General features: G+C 36.2%; 1 protein-coding gene across 6 annotated transcripts in view; it reads right to left on the bottom strand.

Moving 5' to 3' along the window:
- Window positions 1-663: 663 nt before the first annotated feature.
- The window catches only part of METTL25 (methyltransferase like 25), a 45,433-nt gene continuing 31,110 nt past the window's right edge, over window positions 664-14,986 (bottom strand). For 3 of the 6 annotated variants that reach the window (XM_085045922.1, XM_085045930.1, XM_085045951.1), the window contains 5 exons: window positions 14,610-14,683; window positions 12,398-12,491; window positions 3,190-3,264; window positions 2,497-2,568; window positions 664-937 (listed from right to left, as the gene is read on the bottom strand). In XM_085045922.1, coding sequence (XP_084902048.1) covers window positions 839-937; window positions 2,497-2,568; window positions 3,190-3,264; window positions 12,398-12,491; window positions 14,610-14,683 — 414 coding nt within the window. In that variant the 3' untranslated portion in view covers window positions 664-838. Of the gene's footprint in view, window positions 938-2,495; window positions 2,569-3,189; window positions 3,265-12,397; window positions 12,518-14,609; window positions 14,684-14,986 lie in introns of those variants that run through there. The other 3 variants (XM_085045934.1, XR_014847922.1, XR_014847921.1) reach the window with 3 other exon arrangements.

Raw genomic sequence — 14,986 nt, 5'->3', positions numbered from 1 at the left:
GCAGCACAGCTAACAAGAAACTGCCTAGGAAGTTTCAATTCATTTGGGTACCCAAGTATTTATACCCAACAGATTTGGGCCAGATAATAGCTTTCCAATACAACCCAAGGATTACAGAGTGAACCCCAGCAGGGCAGCTGATTCTTAAGCACTGGGAAATCTCCCACTGGATTAGAGCACACATATTTTTCCCTTAGAATGACATACAAACAAGTGCATGCCAGAAAAGTGCCTGAAGGAAGAAGGGGTTACTACAAAGCTGTCCTTTGCAGGTAGTCACTACTTAGGCTCTTCTACACTGCTCAATATACAAGCTGGTCCTGATGACCTGAAGAAGAGGAAGTACAAAGATCCTATTTAGTCTACGGGCCTCTTGTTTACAGTGCAGGTTATTTTTCTGTTTATACTCTGCACATCTGAATACAGAAAAGAAAAAAGCTGAGCCTAGTCTGAGACTGCTGATACCAGCTGCTGGTAAAAACTGAGAAGGTTATCTCAAGATTAGAAGTATCAAGAGAAAGGATACTGATACATAAGCATAATACCTTAAAAAGAAGAAACATAAATGTTACGTTAAATAATCACATATTATGTTGGGCCATGACATTTATAATGAAGTCAGATATTCAACATTGTTTAATAACTGACATAAGGAAGCAATCATATTAATAAAGGAGATATTTATTTCTGAAGAAGATTCAAAGAGGCATTGCACATTTTTCTTTTGCATCTGAAAAGCAAGCATTGTACTTCAGGACTCAGTTAAAAATAACATAGTAAAAGGAGGAAACAGCAATATCAGTTCAGAATTTCCAACCTCTCTGCAATTTGCTTTCACTTAATAACATGACTGGTTCTTCAGAGCAACAACTGCATAGCATCTAGGGGACTTCACAGGATCAAATAACTTCACAAGTCCAGACCAGGCAATGTTTTCCTTAAAATGATATATGATTGAAGTGCATAAAAATGTGTTTGACTTATAAGCTAAGATATAGTAACAGGTCCACATTTTGAAATACAAAATTGAAAATAAAAATAATTATCCTAACGCAAAGCAGGAAAACCACTTATAAGAAAAGCAGGGAACATTTGTTGTGGGAAAAAAAGGAGACCTATAACAGGATGTACTTTAAAGTCATTGAATTATTTCTGGTGCTATCAAATGATAGCTTCCCACCCCCTTCATCAATAAAGCTTTGCTTTTTGGTTGAACCACAGCAAAGAAATTAAGAATCATGTCATACTCATTTTATGTAACACATTCTACTACTGCAGCTAATTGACTGACTTTTCAAATGAATCAGGCCAGCTGGATCTGGTCATCATGTTGCATTTGGCTTTCATAATTTCTGTTTTTCTTCCTAAACACATTTTGGGAATCAATCAGTACAAGATTAAATTCATGCATATATTACATTTAGAAAAGGTGAATTAGTTCTATATGCAGTAAGTTTGATCTCCCATCTTGGATATCATGCAGATTTCTACGTAATTTTTAACTGGTTGGCATTTGGGAAAATAGATAATTATTTAAATATTTCAAAGTTCCCCTCTGTTAAAATACCAGTTAGAACAAAAGCACACATTTACTACAATCCAGTTGTTCCAAGTGCACTGTGATGGAGAATAAAGTCACTTATGATAAAATGGAGCTGTTAAAATGAAAGGTTTACGGTGGAACAACACAGATATTTATATGAATAAGTTTCAACTTTATTTTAGAATTTTGTTCTGACCATGGCCCAGAGCAGCAGCTGGATGATGCTACCATTTCTTCCTAGCAAATTATTACTTGTGTGAAAAATGTTTACTGGTGCAGAAGAAGTATTACCACTGCTTTCAAGTTAACCAGGCCAAGCTCAAAATTAGTGTTAGAAGAAAGAGTGTAATGGAAGTCATCATGGAGTAAATGTAGTAGCATTTGCTTATTAAATCCCAGATCTATACTTGTAAAATATATCCAAGCTGTATGTTAGTCAAATGTACCTCAACTGACCCATACAGTTGGAAAAAGTGTACCCTCTCTCATCATCGATCTCAATTAAGAAACAGTAAAAGAAAATCATAAACATTTTGGATCTAATTCAAAATTTCTTGAATTATATGTTCCAAAGCACATTAATTGGAAGTTTGAATATTAACAGAACAATGTTTGTTTAGCACTTCCAGAACTTTTTAAAATTATTAAATATCTCATTGTGTTGTATGAGATTTGCTGCACATTTGATTAATTTATTTTTTTACTGTCTATTGACTAGTAATTACCATACAATTAAAAGAGCATAAACTTTACTGTTGATGCTTTGTTGAAAATAAAAACATCTGCTGGGCATATGTTTATACTAAATGGAATGAATGCTTATACTTTTGCAAATATGATGAGAATAATAATTCTGCAACAGAGACTTTTCATCTGCACAGTAATAAATTGACTGAAATAGCCTCATTTCATTGATGTAGCCTTTAGGTATCATAAAAGAGAATGCAAAATACCTGCTCCTTGAGGTAGCAAAGACGATCCAGAAGTATCAAAACTTCTATGCAAGGAGCCAGAACAACCTTCAACTGAAAGAAAAATTAGATGCTATAATCCTTTTGGGAAAGACAGGCAATACACTTCCAAATGGCTACATTTCCTCAGAACAATTCCAGGAAGGTCAATCATTTTTTAGGGGTTTTGTTGTACAAATGTCACCTTTCTAATTTTCCCTGTGGGATTGACATCTTCAAAACAGATTATATTAAAGATCAAAAATACATGGAATGCCATAAAGTCAGGGAACAATGTTATTTAGTTGGTTTTCAGACATTGTCCAACCCAAAAATAATATTAAATGTAGCAGAACAATTTTAAAGAGGGAAATAATGAATTTTAATAAAAAGAGTTTTTTATGAAATAACTGCATGGAGACCAGTCTAGGTTTAAAAGGAGACTGACATTCCATTTTCCAGTGCAATAGTCCCTCTTGAAAAAGAATCTTCCATGTGTTCACTTTATTACTTTACTTACACCTAATATAGTTTTGGAATAGGATACGCTCCAAAGTATGGAGGGGGGAACTGCTTTGTTTTTTGAGATTGCATACCACAGTGTAAGACAGTCCACCTCCACATAAAACTTAACAGGGCTTTGTTCTAGACCAGCACATATATACAAGGTAATAGTATTAATCCTATAACTTTTACCATATTAAATGCTTCGAGCTCATTCATTCTGTGCTTGTACTTTTCATAGTAATCCATTATACAGCTGTCTGGGAGCTGCAAGGGATTAAAAAAAAACATATCAGAGTTATTCTAGTTACTTTTTCAAGAAAACTTTAGAATGAAATATTGTCACACTACAAAATGAAATCCGTGTTTTGTTTTTGAAATTGGCACTTTGCTAGTATTTATGATAATTTTCCAATAGCAGTTTCTTGGTTCTAATTTACAAAAACTGTTCTTCAGACAGCATTTTCCACTGACATGAAATACTGAGATATATCCATTATTCAGAAAGCTCCAGCCATTCTTAAATGAGAATTACACAGTAAAGTGGAGATAACACTCTCATTTCCTTTCCATGTATCTTATCTTCTCCTCACTCCCACGCCCAAGAGATTTATTTAAATAGCTGAGAATTAAACTCTGGTGTGAAAGTAACATGGATAATATTTCACATTACAAAACCTACTATCAGATTATGGAAATAATGCTTTGTTTCTCTGTGCCTAAAATTACCCATCTTTAAAATAAAACTTTCTCTACTTACTTTGAACTAGCACATGTTCCCTCTCTTCCCAATCACCTGATGTGAGATTGGCAGCACTGCCACCAGGACTGTAAATGCTGTGATTTGGGCTGAATTTGATACAAAGGCAGTTCATGAACTTGACTAAGCCTTTTTGGCCCTTGCAGTGCAGCACAGCAGGGGCTGCAGCTTTGACCAGGACTGCTCTTCACAAAGCATGTTCTCTATAAGGCAGCCAGACCACCACATCTCCCAGCTTTTGAAGGTCATGAAGTGTCTGCTCTGCTGACCACAGTCCTGGACACTAAACAAGACACTTGAGCTGGCCACATTAGGAACATGCCAAAGAAGTGAGAAGGAGGTTTGCAGCATTATTGGTGATGTAGGCTGCTGTGAAGAGCAGAGCTGGAAGAGCCTGATGTACTTCTGCAGTACAGGGAGTTTTGCAGTATGGCTTTTCTGTCGTGGCTATGGAATGTGCGAGTCCAAACTTAGCAGAAAAGTAACAGCTCTGACAGATGTGCAGATGTGGCACTGAGGGACACGGGTTAGTGGTGGACTTGCAGTGCTGAGTTAACAGTTGGAAATGCTGCTTTTAAAAGTGTTTTTCAGCCTTTTTCAGCCTTTTTCAGTTCTATGACTCTATGACAAAAGACTGGGAAAGCTGAAGTGCTTAATAAACTTTTGCACATTTTATTAGAAGAATCATCTGAGAGCGTGTGGCTAATCAAGTTACAAAGACATAAAATCTCTGCCTAAAATAGGGAAATAAACCATGAAACATTTAAGAAATATGAAAGTTTTCCAATCAGGTGTGTATTATAAACTTTATCCTGGGACAGCCAAGAAGGGACTGAAGTGACCTCAGAACTATTACTCATTGTCACTGAGAAGTTTTCAAAGAGAGTATGTCAGACAGATAGCAGATATATGTCTTTTATTATGGAGCAGACAGTTCAGATTCAATGCACTGAAAAAAATGGAACAAATAAAGAATTTGAAACCACTAAAAGATAAGCATATGAGTGATAATCAACATAAATTCATCAAGAATAAATCACAAGTTAGTCTACTTCACTTGTAAGTTGGGTAAAAGGATTAATGACACAGAAAAACAACTGGTTCTCACATATTTTGATTTCAAAAAGATTTTGGATAACATTTCACATAATTTTATAAGCAAATTTAGGAAACAAGCTTCAGATTAAAGTCCTATAAAGTGAGTGAAAATTGTTTGAATGACCATAACCAGAGAGTAGTTCCTAATGAATCTTTGAGCAATTGGAAAGACCTGCTGACTGTAGGTCCATTACACAATGCAGTATTTTCATTAAGAACTCAGACAATAGAACAAAAACCACATTAGCTAAGTCTGCAAATGTGCAACAGGAAGGCATTGCCAGAACTTAAAATAACTTTCAGAAACTGGAGCATTGCTTAGAGAAGTAGTTTGAAACGCTGTACAGAAAAGCAGAAGGGACTAGGCTCAGGCAGAAATAATCAGCTGTTCAGGGATGGGGAGCACCAAATGACAATCTGGAAGATAGAGCAGATCATAAGCTGAGTGAGAGTCACAGTTGTGCTACTGCAAAAAAAAGCAATCACCATGCTGTGACACGTATGGGAGAGCAGCCTGCAAAGTGCAGGAAGTAATCCTTCAACTCTGGCAGTGGAAAAGCTCTAGCTGGAATACTGCATCCATTTTTGGGCATCAGATTTCAAAGAAAGAAATGAACTGTCTGAAAAAGCCCTGAGAGAGAAAAGAGATCAGAGATCTAGAAAACATGACCTATGAAGAAAAACTCAGAGAACTGGAACTGATCAGGCTAAATGAGACAAAATTGAGAGTGGGGATAATAACAGTTTTTACAAGGCTATCACCAAGAAGTAGGGAACAACTGTCACTGTGTCTGCAGTAGACAGAGCAAGAATTAATGGGCTTGAATTGCAGCAAAAAACCCTAAACAAACTTGAAGAAACATTTTCTCTTAGAGGTTAATTAAGGACTGGCAAGGTTGTCAGTCCCCATCACAGGAAGCTTTTAAAAGACTGACATATATTATTTTCAGGAATGATGCATAATTCTAACTCTGATTTAAAACAAGAGGAGATTAGAAAAACTTTTGTAGTATTTCAGTCATATTTTTTTAATTTAGAAAGTACGTTTTCCAAACTGCAAAGGCAAGGCTGAGCAGCTGATCTGGCAGTACTAATGTGGACTAACAAGAATATTTTGGTGTTACTGCTATTTTATTTTCTAAAAGCTGTGCAAATATTTTAGAGTTCTTTTTGTTTTTCTCTTCTCCTCTAAACAGTCAAACCAACTAAAATATATCAGTCATGAAATAAACAAAAGAGTTTACTTAACCTCTGCCCTATAAGCTTTTCATTTCAACTGAGTATTAATAGGGTTTTAGTATAATGGATTTTTGAAATTACAGGCTATTTGGAATTAAAATACAAAGATCTATATTTGTAAAAATGTGATCTTGAAACCTTTCTGCTTTTGCTTCCTTTATGTTCTCCATTTTTCAAGATAAAGCATTCATATTAAAGGCAAACAAGCTGTGAAATGTTTGGCAAATAAAAAATGGGTCAAAAATGTCTCTTGGACATTGCCATACTCAACTATGTACTTTTTCACTCCCTCCTTGCCTATTACACATTCTGACTGAATGCACCCTGCTGTCATGGACAGACTAAGTACTATTCCAAATTCCAGATGAAAGTTTGGTAAGTGAACCAATTCAGTGCAACAGCTCAGCTGGAAAAGAGAAAAAGTGTCCATCAAAAAGCATTGGTAGAGAAAGGCATGAAAAGGGTAACTGGTAGTTAGCCATGTAGTCTATTGGAAGATAACTAAAACCCAGGCTTTGTCTGAAACTGCAACAGCTTTCTACCTGCCTTCAGTACCCAACACAACCTTCAGCTCTCCTTCCAAGGTGAAGGAGTAGTTGTTTATTGTTTGCATTTTTGAAGAAGAATTGTACTTCCATATGCAATGCAAGCCCCATTCAGCCACTGAAGTTGTCCATGCAGCTGTTCTCTGGGTTGTCACCCACTTGTGTATCCAAAAAAAAATTTTTCAAATATACGCATTGAACTTATGTATGTTGATACTATGTTGATAGCACGAACATGAAGAAACTCAAATACATGAATCATGCATTTGTCTTAATAATGATTGCACTCAAAGATCTATCTTGTGTTACTGACACCCAAGTGACCTTCATTTTATTTTGGCCAGTATTTCTTCCCTGATACAGCTACAACGTTTCCTCTTCTTTATCAGGCTGTGAACAGAAGGACCTCATCTCTGCATTGTGAGGGTGGTGCAAACTTTCTTTTAAACTGATTGCTTTGTGGATTGATGTGATCACTTAAATAGCTGAAACAACTAGGAGGACCTAGCAAGGTCTGCAGTGACCTAGTTGTAACTATACCATATATACCTCATATCCCATATGCTGGAGGTGGCACTAAAGATGAGCCACAGGACTGACTCACCAGCCAGTTGTGAACACTGTGAGACTGTCACAGAGCCCCGGGAGCACGAGAGATACCATGCCCTGAGCACAGCCAGCTTGGACTGCAGTGCCACAGACATGCTGACTGAGCACAGGCTGAGCAGAAAGTATTCATGCACAAGGTGTGGGACCTATATAATTAGTGGGACTATATAATTAGTGATACCACACTTCACATTTCTTCAGAAAGCATTCTGTCAGAGCTGTATCCTTCACTAGACTTTAAAGTATTTTGACTGAAGGAAAGTCTCTTTTACTGTCCAATGCTGCACATGCCCTCCAGAGACGAGACAGCCTAAGGATGCTATTCCACAGCCTGTTAGATGCAATTCCTCTTTGCTACCTCAAAGGGATTGCTCTTTCCTGCACTGACTGCACAATTCCTCTTTCTTCTTGTACCAGAGGTATCAGGAACACTAACGAGAGTACAAGAAAGCTGCAAGGCAATACTTCTAGCAGAGCAGTGTCTTAGATCAGTTCAAAACACTTGGGAGAACATACCTTACATAAAATTTTACAACCTTGCTATGTCTAAGGTAGTTAAAAATAATGTAATGTAATGTAGTGTAAAATAATGTAAAACAGATAAATTACTGAGTGACTTAAGCTTATTTAGAACTTTGTTTAAAATGCATTTCCAATTAATGCAATCTGTATTACTTATAATAATACCTAACTGAGATACAATACACATCTCTTAAGACTCTTTGTCAAAGTAAAATGCTACAGTATCATAACTGGGATAGTATTTTGTCTATCTGAAAAACAGTTATGCTTAAAAACAGAATTATGTGCTTACACTTACAATACTGACATACCCATGGAAAAGAGGGAACATAACCCATTTTCAACAAGGGGAAAAAATGAAGGCCTGGGGAACTACATGTCAGTCAGTCTCACCTCAATGTCTGACAAGATCATGGGTAAGATCCTCCTGGAAATGATGCTAAAGCACATAGAAAATAAAGAGGTGATTGGTGGCAGCCAAAATGGTTTCATTAATGGCAAATTGTGCCTTCAGATCTGATGGCCTTTTTTGATGGGGTTACAGCATTGGTAGATAAGGAAAGAACAACCTATACCCTTATCTGGACTTGTGCAAAACATTTCACACTATCCCATATGGCATCCTTGTCTCTGAACTGGAGAATTGCTGAATGGTTGCACTTAAAGAGTTCTGGCCAACAGGCTGAGAGTGTTGGGGTTGCACAGCCTGGAGAAGTGAAAGCTCTGAGGAGACCTTAGAGCACCTTCCAGTATCTAAAGGGGACTACAAAAGAGCTGGACAGGGACTTTCCACAAGAGCATGTAGTGACAGGACAAGGGGGGAATGCCTTTAAAATGAATGAGGATAGGTTTAGATTACATAAGGAAAAAATTCTTCACTATGGGAGTGGTGAGAGACTGGCACAGGTTGCCCAGAGAAGCTGTGAATTCCCCATCCCTGGCAGCATTCAAAGCCAGGCTGGATGATGTTTTCAGCAACCTGGTCTAGTAAAAGGTGTCCCTGCCCAGGGCAGAGGGGCTGGAACTGGATAGTCATTAACGTCCCTTCTATGATTTTATGATTCATGGCCCACAAAGTAATTCCATTAATTCTGAAGCTATGAGCAATATAACCATAACTGTGAAGCAGCATGCTCACACTAAAAGACCTCCCTCTGTCCTCACAAAATGAGAATATTTTGTCAGAAATTCAGTAGTCATGGTTTGTATCTCAGTTTTACTACTGAGGTGAAGAGATGTGTGAAGGCAATGGTCCTACACCAAAAGGGAGAAAAAAAATTCCATTTGCATCTAAGTGTTTAATCAGAACTTGACAGGCCCTTCCACACTGAAAAGAAACACCACGAGGAAATTATTTTGGCTCACCTAATAGGAAACTTCAGTCCTTGAACAGTAATTCTTAACAATGAATGGTCCTAGGTTATTGATAAATGCTTGCTTTTTTTTTTTTGGTAGAAAAACTATTTTACTGTGTTGTCTCACTCTAATTTCTCATTTCTGATTTAGACTTTTTACAAAGAGCCTGGTTCTTGCTTCACATAAGCAAAGAACTTATCTGTTTCAGAAAGGAAAGAAGCAGAGGGGTTTCTTCACATGAACTACTGGCAGGATTCAGGAACTTAACTTTACTTAAAACCAGTAGCCAAAAAATCCTTAGTATTTGGATAATCATTCCTGATGAGTCTTCATCAGTGTAATATTTAGCAAAAGGCACACACTTACAAAACTGAGTACCAAGGCAGGTTAGGTGTTTTATATACTTGCACTCTTTCACCTGCCTCCACAATTATCCAGACTGGAAAATGACTGGATTGCACCAGGGCTACCTTTTGATCAGAAACAGAGGTATTGGTATGTATAAAGGAAGCAGCTGTGATGCTTATCATGAACCATTAAGTTTGGAAGAATGTTTACATCCCACAGTACAGATTCAGGTACAGCAATCAAAACCATCCAAGATTTTACCATACATGACAAGCTACCAAACCCTGGCAGGGACTCCGAAAAACAGTGACTCTACTCCTCTATTTTCCTTTCCAGTACTTTTATTACCATACAGAGATGAAATTCTTTTTAATATTCTGATAATCCTAGTAAAAGACTGGAGACTTGCAGTTTCTCAACTTCTGTTTTTTAGAAAATATCCTTGCACATATTGCACCGTAAAACAGAGACTCACATGGAAACAATTTTTTCTCATAGTTCTCTGGTTGTATTACAGTGTCACTAAGTTTTAGCTGCTTTTAAAATATAACCTAAATAAATTTATGCATTAAGACAATGATTGAGTCTCCTTTTTTTTTTTGTGAATGACAAGGACATTTTGGATTCGTCTGGAAATATGCTTCATATATTCTTATTCCCACCTTATATTCTTCCCAAGGCATCAGTTTTTGTCCACTGCCAGAGACAAAGTAGACATTTGGTCTATGCAGAACAGCTGCTCTTTTGTTCATTTCTAAATAGAGCTAGAAAACAAATTCTGCATAAATTTCTCTTTGATTTTTGTTGTCTTTCAGAGCAAATGTTTAGGCTTCATCACATTTCTAGCTATGTAAGTTTTTTTTTTTTTCTGAAGAGAGGAATTTATCACATTCTCCAATATTATGTAGATATAGTGCTGACTTCACCATGAAAACTGCAGGGTCAGAACCACTGTTGAGGGAGCAATAACAACTTTCCTCTCAGTAGTATCAAAATAGCACTGGTTTTGTGCTGCTGCAGATTTCAATATAGCTGGGAAATAAAAAATAATATTGTTTATATCAGCATAAAATCCAGTCTTCAGTATGCAGCCAGCTGCGCATAAAATGACGAGAAACATAAGCAAAAGTGAGCATTTACTTGAATCTGGTCTTTAGCAACCACACAAATGTGCAGCTTGAAGTAGTGTTGACAGACATCTTTGTCTCAGGGCAACTTGAATTCGTCCAGACCCTTTCTAGCAAAAGGCAACATATCCAAAATCAGACCTCTTGACACAAACTTTGTATGCTTACTGGTGTTAAAGGAAACAGTGAACAAACCTGCACCAGCAGAATTTAATCAATGATCTTGTAAACTGATTATTGCACAAACAATCCCCTATTGCTTTTGGGTGACTGTACACATGAGAAAGACACCACTTTACTTTTAGCTGGGATGAATGCATGTTGTTAATGCCTATTTATACAGACAAGCAAACAAGTAACTACATTTGGAAACAGAATTAAACATAATACTTTCAAAATACAGCAAACTTCAGGCATAAGTCTTTTTCTCAATGCTGTCAGCATGATTCCAATGTCATTTAAATTTACATGCTTATTTGGTTTTGCCTATTTCTCCTAGTTCATGCTTTGATGCACCTGGCAGATTTTAAGTGATTTGACATTTTGACTACAGATCTTAAACACTGCTTTACCAAAGACTACAACAATATTTATCTTAAATATTTTACATACTTGCCACTCCCACTTTTCCTTTGATTATACTTAATTTGTTAACAATCTGTCAAGTACTCTCTAGTGTCTCCTTTTCTCAACTTCTCACAACATGGTCATGATCTTCACACAGTCACATTCCATGCCTAATGCTATGTTGCCATCTGTTGACCAACTGAGCAGTTGTAGGACTAAGACTAACACAAGACACTCAAGAACATAAATAAAATCTCCAAAAGATTTTGTAAGTTTAAACCTCTACTTTGTCTCTAATTCTTTTTCTCCAAGAAAGGTATTTTAAAATCTTCACATTTTTCCTCAACATTTATTAATTTGAAGGAAAAAGACAGCATTAGGTTTTCAAATATCTTCAAAGGCAAAGGAGACTGTCTAAAGGTTAAAATAAATTGGAAATACATCGGAAACTAAATTGTAAGAGAAACATACTGCACATACGGAAATGCCTATCTTGCTACAATTACATTTTTCAGTTTCAAAAGGTGTCCAAAGGGATCAAGAAAATACTGCTGCAGAAGAAAAAAGAAAATAACAAGGAGTCAAAGCATTTACTATGTGATTCATTATTAATAGTTTTTTCTGATCTCCTTCAGTTTAAACTCTAATACAGAGAAAAAAGCAACATGCTTGTACAGGATAGTATTTCAGCTGGATTTAAAAGGGTGCATGAGTTACTTTTGCTGGGATGTATAGTATCATCACAGCGAAGATGCTCCTTATGCCTGCTTCACTCAGCATCTGAAAAGTATATTTACCTCTAAATGACATGTATAAAACCAAAATATTACATTTTTAGCCTCAAAGGAGATTTGTAGGATTAACTTCAGACATAATACAAAGCCTTAAAAAAATTCTGATCAGGGGGACCATGTATAAAAAAGGATTTGGTTTATACAAAGTCATTAGAATAAAGTAATTTTAAACCAGAATATTTTAAAGAATTTAAACATGGAAGTCTGTTTCAAAAAAAAAAAAAGAAAAAAGCCTCAACTTTGATGTGGTTTTTTTTAACATATAAACAAATACAAACTTGCTCTATTAATATCAATAAAGATGATAATATTTTATATTCCCACAGCAATATAGGACATAAATCAACTTGATGGCATAAACATTGCATTGCGGTGCTGACTTCAAGAACTTATATGGATATAACAATTTCATGTAGTCTCTAATTAGTAACTCACCTTTGAATCATCCAGTTCCATCTTCTTCAGAGACCTTCTGACATAATCTATGAAGGAGGACGATTTGGAGAAGGTTTTTCCAACATGTCGATCACTGCAAATACAGCACTGAAGTGTAGGCTTTTATACACCCAACAACAGAAATGCAGGTATTTTCAATAGAAGAAATAAATCAGTTGGAAGGCTACTGCTGCCAAGTTAGTAACAATCCTCCTTTTTCTTCTTCCACTTAAAACAATCTAGCTAATACTTGAAGTAACTTCTAGACATAGCAACTGCATAATTGTGTTATGGTTAAAGTAAGGTTATTATTTTACCTAAAAATCTGAGAGTTAGTTGAAAATTCTTTTTAATTTCTTCCCTAACATTTTTATTTCCCTATATGAATGACAAAATTTATTTTCGATGACAGACATTTCCTTCTATACTTCTATAATACTTCCATAATCTACTAAAATGCTGCTGTAATTTACCAGCAACAATTGAATTGAGCAAAAGCCATTTTTGCTTGCTACCTTGTGTTCTTATCCCTGCAATTTTTATTTCACTAAATGATGCCAGAATTTTGTCCTGTTCACAACTCAATAGCTTGCATTTGAAGCCAGCCAAAAACGTGGGTTGTTTCAGAAAACATGTTAAAATAATGCAGAACAACTAAATAAAACATATAGGAAGAATGAATCCTAGCAGACCACTCATATTTGTTCTCTTCTCTGTGTTTAAAATATCTTGGAGAAACAATATACAAAGGTTTTTTTAGTTTGGATTCACTTTCTTGACTGAGTCCAACACTATTCCTCTTCCATATGTGCAGTGTAGGAGTTGAATTTTCAGGTACAGAATTTTCAGCTACTGAATTACTCAACAAAAAATACACTTTCCCCCCACCCTCCCAGTGAAAAAGTAGATAGAAGTATCTTAATTTAAAACTTTTCCCCCCTCTTTATTCTTAGTAAAGACCTCTCCCCTTACCTAAAACTCAGAACTAACATCTGAGGTCAACAGAAAGATTTCACTCCATGGTAGTTCCAATGCTGTTCAGCTGTCAAGGACCCTCAATTATTGAGAATAATTTCTGCTGTCATATTTAATATTCAGATGCACCTCAACATTTAGGCTGCTACAGTCTGAAAGCAGTTAATGATTATGCTATTATGCCATTCTTAGGAGGACAGTCATTTAACATTTGCCCAGAAAAAAAAAAAAAAAAAGGGGGTGGGAGAGGTCTTTCCAAGATAGCCATTGCTTTCATTTCAAAAGTATAAATTTAATTACTTCCTCCAAATTATACTTCCTTCAACAAACAAAAAATCTAACACTTTTTTTCTTTACAAATTAACATCCATGACTTTTTGTGTGATATTTTTTGTAGTTTTAAAATAAAGAAGCATTTCTTCTTTCAGGAATTTGACCTTCTGAAGTGTAAGCTGTCTGACTCTACATCTAGCAAACGTTTTGAGGGTGTCTGCATTAGCACTTATTTTAGACTAGGAGTATACTTAAGAGAATTTTCTGGTTTTCCCCACCTCTCATGCCTTGGTTCACACTGTGGAATGTATCAGAACTCAGAAAGTGTGCTATTTTCAAACTAAATTCAACTGGAAGGTGTGCTCCTGGTTGTGCTCCAAGTGCTAACAGGCATACATCCCACGGAATAAGATACAATCTAATCCAACTGCAACCACCAAAGAGTATAATGCAGATGTCAGATCCTGAGCAGCAGCTCTCCAAATCCCATTCCTACAAGGAAGCAGCACTGGCCAGTGTATGCACAGGCAGTGAGTAGCTCTTTACATCCATGATGGCCATCTAGCCATCAGCAGTTTTCCTCAGGACAAATTGAAACGTGTTTTTCCTTCAACAATATCAAAGCTGCCAGGATCTCTGCATGACAGGGTAACCCAGGATTGCATTGACTTTTTAGTGCATTTGCTGAGTATTCTCAGGTGAAGATGTGCTTTACCCCTGTACCCAGTACCAAAGTGGGCCTATTTCAGCTATAGGTAAAGGAAGGGCAGTACATTTGGGATGTGGATTTAGAATCAGCAAATCTATCTTGCATTTTAATAGTGATGTGTATATACAACCTGATGAGACTGATTCTTACATCCTTCTGCTTTCTAAAATGTACTTTCTACACAACACAGAGATAGAAGCAAATCAGATCAATCTTTGATATTCTTTGATATTCTATGGATTCAGAGCTTCCTACCTTTTGGCGACACCATAAATTTCTTCTACAATAACCTGAAGAACAGCTCGATAAAACAGTGATTCTGTAGGCAGCTGCAAAAAATTTTACAACAGTAAGGATTTAAAATTGGCACTGGAATTATGATCAGAGTAACAAAATCATTATTGGCTTCCTTAACTATTTATTGAGTTGTATGCTTTATGATCAACCACATCAGATTTAAGAGGACAATTTACTAATGTTCTTGCATACACTTAAAGTTGTTTTTGAGTCAAATTCTAACATAACCATAAATGCAAGGAAAAACAAAAAAAAAAGAAACCCAGACTACACACTGTCCATGATCTGAAATTCTAACATGCAGAATAAATAACAATTATCTAAGTTGTTTTGAA

This window comes from Lichenostomus cassidix, chromosome 1Aa (assembly GCF_008360975.1).
Source record: "Lichenostomus cassidix isolate B80296 chromosome 1Aa, HeHo_3.0, whole genome shotgun sequence".
Lineage (NCBI taxonomy): Eukaryota > Metazoa > Chordata > Aves > Passeriformes > Meliphagidae > Lichenostomus > Lichenostomus cassidix.
Note: the sequence above shows the minus strand (reverse complement) of the source record. Positions and strands in the feature narration are given on the sequence as shown.